Consider the following 9,396-nt stretch of genomic DNA (forward strand, 5'->3'; position numbering starts at 1 on the left):
ATGTCTTCTTTTAAAGGTCGCGGTTTTCTCAAGCTTCACCGCTTCTTCTTAAAAGTCTCTTATCATTTTACTGTCCTAATCGCTTTCCCACTTATTGATTACACTGAAAATATATATGGTTATTCTGATTTTTTATAAAAGATGCCAACAACAAAAGAGAGATATGTATGTACTTGTATTTTTTAAAAAAAAATTAAAATTAGTTGGAAGATTTGGTGAGGGGAGAGTGCAAGCCAAGTTAGGTTCCCTGCCTATATATGAGTTTTCTGCATACAAGCCCATGGGAAAACTGATGGGCTCTAATTGGTCCGTTTGGGCCTGACAGAGGGAAACAGAAGGGGCCCTGACCATCCTTCATTACTTCAGAATATAAATCCTGCTTCATGTTGGTCACTGGTCAAGCAAAACAAAAAGAGTAGAGTAGGAGAAGAATCGAGCATGTGGAATTAGTTACCAACGTGCACAAATCAGAATTTGAGAGCCTCTTTGTATTTTTTATCTTCCCTAAACATACATGCTCTAAAAGAATATAAACATATGGTTCCAATGGTAGATTAAAAATAAAAAAAAATGTGATCATACTTTATAAAATTTATCCAATTAAATCGAAACTAATAAAATGTCACACGAAGCTTACCAAGAAATAGAACAGAATCGAACTGTTAACAACACACAAAGCAAACATTAATTAAAGATCTTTAACTATTTTCCTAAGTGTTGTTCCAAACTGTAAACGCCCCTTCTCCACCACCTTCCCCATTAAAGTACATATTAGAGCCAACATTATTCGAAATTCCCACAGGAAAACCTCCTCCTTGCTGTTGCTGAGCAAAATAATAATGGTTTCTTGCGTCGTAAGCAATCTCAGCAGCGGCCAAGGTATCGCAGTTAAGAGATGTTCCAACCGGGATTGCAAGTCCTTGATGACCACCATAACCACCGACATTTCCATAAACAGTAACCATATCACCCGAAGCAGAACTATGCTGATCGATATTAGCCATGAGGCTCGGCGAGTTGCTCAAGAAATGGTGCTGATCTTCCTCTTCTTTAAAATAAGCCCTAGCACTCCCTCCATTGTAATAATTATTGTACCTCTCTTGATGTTGCTGTAATAAGCTCAAATCTATTCCATGATGATGCTGAACCGCAGCGTTTTGCCAGCCGCTAGCATCATTTTCACTCTCTGAAACGTTATTATTGATCATCATACTAGGAACCGGATGGTTAACTTCCTTGAGACGTTTCGCAGAGCTACCAATAGGAAGGCTCGGGCTGTCGAGGATTGCTTTAACGTTGTATCTGCTCATTTCGAAGTTAGTCACTGCGGTTAATCCTCTAAATTTGATGGCAGCAATGTCGTATGCCTCTGCAGCCTCTTCTTGTGTGCCTGCATATGTCATATCATATCATATGTAAACTTCAAGTATATATTATATAGTATTTAGTTATTATCTATTGATATATTTGATTGCTTACAAATTTTGTTTTAAAAAGTTTAATTAAATTTACCAAAAGTTCCCAAGTAGAGGTCTTTGTTACCGGCGACTCTTCCGATCCTAGCTTGCCATCTTCCATGTTGGTGATGCCTATCGTACCCATTGGGAGAATATTTTTCATCAAACAAAAAGGCTTTAAATATTGTATATGTTATCAATTATGTCGATTACCTTGTTACTCCTCGATAAATCGATGCTCCACGAGAGAAACCACTACTTTTCCTGCATATTTAAATGTGTATTATATATAGATGCATACTAATTATTAGACATGAATAACGAAGTATTAAAAGAATGTACGCGTGAGGGTGATGGGTTTCTAGAATATATAATAGATGCCATAAGCAATAAATACAGCGGTTCATTATGTACCTGCGCAGAGAGGCAACATACTCTTGCCGCGTCATGTGGTTCATATCTTCTACCTCTTTCTCATATTCAGTTATCTGCATATGATATCAAACCAAATACTAAACATAAAAATTAATAATAAGATAATGGCTTTATAAGCCTAAACAGACCGGAAAAAAAAGAACAAAATTGGCTTGAAATTCTGAGGTGTTGTAATATTGATTAAATTGACTTACAGGGAAATTAGTAGTAGTGGTAGTTCCCCAATACTTGAGTGCGGCTAAATCATACGCCCTAGCTGCTTTCTCTTCTTTGTCATAACCTCCTGCATGCATGATCAGATTAAAAATGAATTAGACTACAGATTTACTTGGATTATAAGTACATTATTATTTATTCATAGCTTTGTTCAACTTATACTTACCCAAATAAACTGAGTAGAGAACCATCAGGTTAGAACACCCATGAAAAAAAAACCTAGATTAGTTGGAAAGTAAATGGTGTATGAAAAATGACAAATCATAAATTAAATATTATTACCTTGTCTTCCTTTGCGAGCTTGGCCTTCTCTTTTGCAACTATTATCCCACAAATGTGCCTCATATCTTCCTGTCCACCGATGCCTGAACATTTAATACAAACATATTTCATCATGGAGCATACCAATATATATATATATTCATTAATATTCTATATGAGCCCATATATATCAAGGAACATTCCGTAGCACTCTCTCAACCGATCCATTAAATACCCCAATCTTTTCCGAGAAAATCACGGTTCAAACGACATTTTAGACATCCAAAATTAAATAAAGGAAGAGAACCTTGTAACACCGCGATATATAGACGTCCTTTGTCCAAAACTCTCAATAGTTTTCTTAGGTGTAGCATCAACGCTATCAACATTGGTCTTCTCTTGAACAACATTATTCCTATTGTTGTACTTGTTGCTATCACAAGTAGTAGATGAGTTCATAGAGAGTGACAAGCCTCTTGCGGCATTCCCATTATTCTCTTGATGATCCACATTAGACACCGGCTGATTCGTCAGCCATGTCTTAATCATCGAAAGGCCTAATGAGCCACCAGCACCGTCTCCTCCTCCACAACCACCATTTCCATCTCCACCATTTTCGCTGTTGTTGTAAATCGTGGTGGTGCGGCCGAAGAAATTCTCAAGCTTTGGTTCATTTTGGTCATTACTGTGGATGTTATTGCATGCACCACCATTGATGTCCCAATCTATATAAAAAAAACAAAGAATTCCGTAACTAATCAATGGTTTGTTGAACTGGATTTCATCACCGTTCTATAATATACGAAATGGTGTTCATTCTCTCCTTCATTGTAAGAACAAAAAAAGATACAAAATTAAATTGTATATGTATATATTATGATACTAAATAAATGAGAAAATATATAATATCAATTCGTATTTATGTATGATTGACAAACTTTTAATTTCATGAGAAATGAACAAACATCAAACCCCACACATGGATATTCTGAAAAGAAATGAAATCAATAAACAAGCCCGAAAAGAAAACGAAAACGAAAAAAAAAGACAAAACAAAATAGGGCTACGTGCGTGCGTGAGTCTTGGTTTTTGTTCTATGCATTGGAAGAAGGAGAAAATTTGACAAAAACAAATAAAATAAATAAGTAATTCTAAAACAATAACCTCGGGAGTGACTATTGTTGTCTCTGGTGAAGGCATCGAGGACGACACCAAAGGGAGAAGGAAACGATGTTCGAACAGCTGAAGACTCATCAGAGGCAGCAGTCATATCGTAACAATACTCCCCCGTGACATCTACGGCTGTTGTGGCGGTGGAAGAGTCGACGACCCCCGTACGATGGATATTTTGGTCAGAAGGAGAGAGAGAAAAACCTAGCCAGTTATTATTCATCGAGTTCGTAAGGTGATCTAAAAGGTTTCTTGTGAGAGATTAGAGAAGAAGAACTTAGTTAGGGTTCATGCATGAAGACGAAGAGAAAAAGGTTTTGGTCTTAATGAAGAGAGAAGAAGAAGAAGAAAAGTCAAAAACATAATGTTTCATTTCTTCCGAGGCGACGTATTATGCGCAATTATATAAACGAATTTTGAAATTAAATTCAGAAAATTAAAAAAAAAAACATTTACTTGAAAATGTGGAGATGTATTGGTCGGTTTGAAGGGTAGGGGTAGTAACTAGTAAATAATTAACTGCCTAATCTATTAAATAGTACTCCTATCAAGTTTGGTTAATGACATTTTAATTAATCAGTCAAAAATGAAAAAACCCTTTCAAATCAAATCTCCGTTTTAATGAGATTCGTGTCGTTTGTGACAAAAATATAAAAAGAGTAACACGAGGACCAATAGTAAAATCCAAAACTCGCTAGCTGTCGAACTAAGACCAACGATGCTGTGTCTGGTGGAGACATGTGTATATGTGAACCTATGGCCGAGCGAGCTGATATTTGAATTACATAGATCCCTGTTTAACGAAACATACGTTCCTCTAAAGATAGACATGTTAGCTTCACAGGTGATCTTGATCATACAAGATGTCATATCTCAGCTACTAATCATTTTTAAAAATGCAATACACATTTTTTTGTTGATGTTACTTTTAATAGCTATTTGAAATATATGTAGTATATAAGAACAAACTTACACATATAACAGAAACGAATAAGTTTCCAGTGGCTGTTGTTCAGCCAATTAAAACGTCCCAAAAGTTTCAAAACACATATAATTCCGTCCTCCAACAGTCCAACTATAATAACATTGTAAACGCAAAAAGTAAATAAATGTAATACTTAAAACTAGCATAATTACATAGAGGTGAATGACTAGTAGGGGATGCTAGAGATGTACATCCTAAAGCGATAGTTGTAAAGTAGTTGAGCTTATCCGATTAATATCGAATTTAAAAATGATTTAGGGAAATTAGGGTAATTAGGGAGGCAAAAATAGGGTATACACATGGATCAATGAAAAGATAGTGAGCATGTGCATGTGTTTATAATCTTTCGAATGTTTAGACAAATTTAAAAGTTTTGGACTTTATTTGGTAAGATACGATTCAATGGATCCTCTTTGTCTATTTTATAATTTATTTCACTTTCCTCCATTATTATGCTTGCGATATCTAACACACCACCAACACACGTTCGAGAATTGCCTCGTACCTGCAAAACCATACTATTATTTCTCTTATAATTTGTTCATATCTGTAATAACCCCGAGGCCTTTGGTACTCAATTATTTCAACATATCCACTCAATTAGTGAAATTATACGAATTTAAAGGTTCTTAATTACACTTTCGATATACGGTTTAACTTTTTCTGATTTCAACTCAAAACGTTATTCATTTACTTTATGTTTTGATGAAGGGACAATACTAAAAAAATAAAAGAAATATAATTGGTTCGGTTGCAAACATATTTATCATCCACGATAAAACTAATTAACTTCATTGCATGTGTGTGTTTTGTGTTGTTTTGCTAATAGCATTGCATGTGCGTTATTTTTGTTTAGATAAGATTTCACTGCATCCACGTATTAATAATGGTAAAACGTAAAAATGAAAGACGGATGAGGGTTACCTTTTTATCTTATGTGCTGAGGTCCTCTCACATATGATGAATCAAGCAATGGCTAATCGATTTTTATTGGGTATAAAGATTGCCAATCAGGCTCCTCCAGTGAATCATCTTTTGTTTGCTGATGATTCTTTATTTTTCTCTTTAGCAAATAGAAGAGCAGCTCTGAAACTTAAATCCATTTTCAAGTTGTATGAGGAAGTATCTGGTCAATCGATCAACTTGAGTAAGTCTTCTATTCTGTTTGGAAGCAAAGTTCAAGCTCATACCAAGACTCAAATGAGGAATCTACTCGGCATCCATAATGAAGGTGGTATAGGCAAATATTTGGGGCTACCAGAGCAGTTTGGAAGTAAGAAAGGCGAAATGTTTGCTTATATAATTGAGAAAGTTAAATCAGTGACTCAAAGCTGGAAACAAAAGCATTTATCTCCTGGGGGTAAAGAGGTATTATTAAAGTCTATAGCTTTGGCATTACCTATTTACTCTATGAATGTCTTTAGGTTACCAAAAGAGGTTTGTGAACTCATCAATAATCTATTGGCTAAGTTCTGGTGGGGTAAAGGAGATAGGAAAGGTATGCATTGGTACTCATGGAAGCGAGTTTGTGTTCCTAAACGTGAAGGTGGATTGGGCTTCAGAGATTTGGAAACTTTTAATCAAGCGCTTTTGGGAAAACAAGTTTGGAGAATCTTGCAACATCCTTCATGTCTTATGGCGAGAATACTAAAGGTTAGATATTTTCCGGACTGTACCATTCTTGAAGCAGTCCAGAAGACAAAAGCTTCCTATGCGTGGAAATCAATATTATATGGAAAGGAACTAGTTACAAAAGGGATGAAGTATGTGATAGGAGATGGTTCGCATGCTAATATGTGGACGGATCCCTGGATTCCAGATCATCTTCCAAGACCTCCAAGAGCGCTAGACAACAGTAGTGTAACAGACTGTAAAGTTCGAGATTTCTTTGTAGTTGGAAGGAATGAATGGGATGTAAGCAAATTGCGTGAAGATGTAGTACATGAAGATGTGGAACGTATACTGAGACTAAAAATCAGCCCACACGCACAACAAGATCTTATGGGGTGGCATTACAATGAAGATGGTTTGTATACAGTCAAATCAGGATATTGGCTCGCTACTCATTTGCCTCAGCAAAATCTAATACTCCCTACCTTCGGTAATGTTACTCAAAAACAAAGAATCTGGAAAACGAAAGTTCCATCCAAGATCAAACATTTTGTGTGGAAGATGTTGTCAAAAAGTTTGCCTACTGGGGAGAACCTAAAAAGAAGACATGTTACTCAACAAGCACTATGTCGTAGATGTGGACTCGAGGATGAAACAGAACACCATTTGTTCTTTAATTGTCCTTATGCTCAATGTGTTTGGAGAGCCTCTGGTATCTCTAACATGATCATCACAAGTACAACAACTACTTTTGAGGAAAAGATTGAAGCATGTTTACAATGCTCAACTTCAGTGCGGCTATCCCATCTACAGGATTTACCATGGTGGATTCTATGGCGTTTATGGAAGAGCAGAAACCAAATGATTTTTCAACAAAAAGGATACCATTGGCAGAATGTGATCAAGTATGCAAAGGCTGATGCAAATGAATGGAAGGAAGTCGAGATGGTGCAAGAGGAATTACCAAGACACAACATACCTATTCGTGTGCCAAGAAAACACAGATGGAAACAACCAGCTGAGAATTGGATGAAATGTAATGTAGATGGATCTTTTATAAATGATCATACACCGAGTAATAGTGGATGGATTTTGCGAGATGCAAATGGTTGCTACAGAGGAGCTGTTCAAGCAAAAGGGAAGAGAGTGAGTACTGCATTAGAAGGAGAACTACAAGCAATCCTCATGTCAATGCAATATTGCTGGAGCAAAGGGTATAGACGTATTATTATTGAAGGAGACAGTCTAAAAGCTATACAACTTCTCAACTATCAACGTAAGCACTTTGGTCTTTACAACTGGATAAGAGATATCAAATGGTGGGAAAGAAGATTTGAAGGAGTTCTGTACCAATGGATTGGGCGAGAAGCAAATAAAGTAGCGGATAAGCTAGCTACTCACCGAAGCCTTAATGATGATTCTTATCGATTTTATTATTATGTTCCATGTTTCATAACTAATCTTCTTCATGAAGATTATGTAAACTCCTCAGTTTCATTAATGATAAAGCAGACGTTATAAAAAAAAAAAAAAGACGGATGAGGGTTTAGCTATATCATGATCAGAGTTTTGTGTAAAACCATTATTACTTGTCAAAGCCAAACAAAGGAATTAGTTTTAAGCAGTGTTTTTTTCAAAAAAGGGAAATTAATGTGTTGGGGCTAACTTATTGATGTGAGAAAAGACTTGTAGAATCCATCTGAAAACAAATGGAAACACCTGTCGATCAAGATATCTACAACTGACAAGAGCGTGTGGCCAAAAATAATAAAACTGTATGTAGGTAGAAAAAGAAATGAGGAAGAGTGGTAAAAGAAGAGGAAAATAGTATTGAAAAATCAGATGGATGAGTTTGAGGTATTTGTCAGTATAAATGCAACTGCTGCAGTGCTGCTGTTCTACCATTCCTCCACCCTAAACTTTTACTTTGCACCCATTCATTGTGGCATTTGCATGCACATGTTTACTATAATATACACATTAACAGTAGCAACATACATGCTCATTCAGAAGTATTTTAATACTTTATTCATTTTTTTGGTCTAATATACACATGTTTAGTTAAATCAAAATATCGTTTCTGTTGATTAACATTTTAAATCAAAAGAGTCTTGTTGATTGAAATTAGGGTTTATAGTGCTTTCATATTTAGACCTTCTATATAAGGAATCTCTCATATATTACACAATATTTTATCTTCTGTAATGTAAAGACGAATGTGTGAAATGATAAGGGTCTGCAAACGTCTGCCTTCGGCGTACGAAAACCCATAACATTAGCACATTGCAATTGCACCAACAGTGTCATTGTCATATTATTAATATTTATGCTCTATTTTATATTTTTTATCAAGACAATAAATCAACCATTTCACTTTTCATTTTTTATACAAGAACAGCCTTTCCCCGGTTAAAGCGGGGAGTTCTTTTTTTTTTGGATCAAATCGGGGAGTTCTTGTGTTTTCCACTCTACATCACAACCATTCATTTTTTGCATGACTGACACATCTCATTTTCTTTTAGAATACTTTTACTTTCCGTATCTAATTTATTATATATATATCTTGGAAAAGAAAAATCCTTCTATCGTTCAGATTTTTCATAATTGACCGAATGTTAAATTGGCGTGCGCATACATAAGGCAAGGTTATGATTGGAACTCCTTTTTTTTACAGAAAGTTGAATTCTTTATGATGAAACATAACGTTAAGGATTCACTTCTTAATATGGCATTCTTTAGTTGAATTTTGGTTTTCAGAGGAATCCTCATTTGTGACAACTAAATATAAGTCAAGAACCCAACTTAAAAAGCTTTTTTTTTTTTTTTTTTGAACCCCAACTTAAAAGCTAAATAAAAATCTTCAAGTAGCACCATTATTATTTTCATTAAAAACTGCAAAATATAACTATGGGTAACTCAAAAGCCCAAAAAATGATTGCCTTTAAGGTCAGATCCTGGTCCACTAGAGTAGCTACGGTTGGGTCTACAGTCAAGATCCGAATAATTGCCGAGGAAAGATCTTTTGTTTTCGCAAAAAAATCCCCAATACTTTTAAATTGTAAAACTAAGCCCAAATGTTAGTGGGGAAAAATCTCAAATTATCTATATTATTAAAAGTTGAAGTACACATTGAGATTGTTTGGCAATATGGATAGTAGTTAAAAAAATAGTACTGTTTGGAAACACGGATAGTAGTAAGTTAGGAAAAAAAAAAAATAATGGGCTTACCCAAATTGGAAGTCAATTACCCCTATATAAAAT

The 9,396-nt window shown here is 35.2% G+C and overlaps 1 protein-coding gene across 2 annotated transcripts; it reads right to left on the minus strand.

Moving 5' to 3' along the window:
* Positions 1-3: 3 nt before the first annotated feature.
* LOC125581296 (AP2-like ethylene-responsive transcription factor BBM2) lies at positions 4-4,307 on the minus strand. Of its 2 annotated transcripts, XM_048746434.1 has the most exons (9): positions 3,534-3,794; positions 2,677-3,094; positions 2,391-2,473; positions 2,275-2,283; positions 2,087-2,175; positions 1,872-1,945; positions 1,671-1,721; positions 1,513-1,589; positions 13-1,390 (listed from the first exon to the last, which is right to left on the minus strand). In XM_048746434.1, exons 1-9 carry the CDS (start codon positions 3,760-3,762, stop codon positions 711-713), a joined length of 1,710 nt encoding a protein of 569 aa, XP_048602391.1. In that variant the 5' UTR covers positions 3,763-3,794; the 3' UTR covers positions 13-710. The 2 variants fall into 2 exon arrangements, with proteins under 2 accessions (XP_048602390.1, XP_048602391.1); XM_048746433.1 differs by lacking the exon at positions 2,275-2,283 and having other exon boundaries at positions 4-1,390; positions 3,534-4,307.
* Between the last annotated feature and the right edge of the window lie 5,089 nt (positions 4,308-9,396).

Source organism: Brassica napus, chromosome C2, assembly GCF_020379485.1.
Source record: "Brassica napus cultivar Da-Ae chromosome C2, Da-Ae, whole genome shotgun sequence".
Taxonomy (NCBI): Eukaryota; Viridiplantae; Streptophyta; class Magnoliopsida; order Brassicales; family Brassicaceae; genus Brassica; species Brassica napus.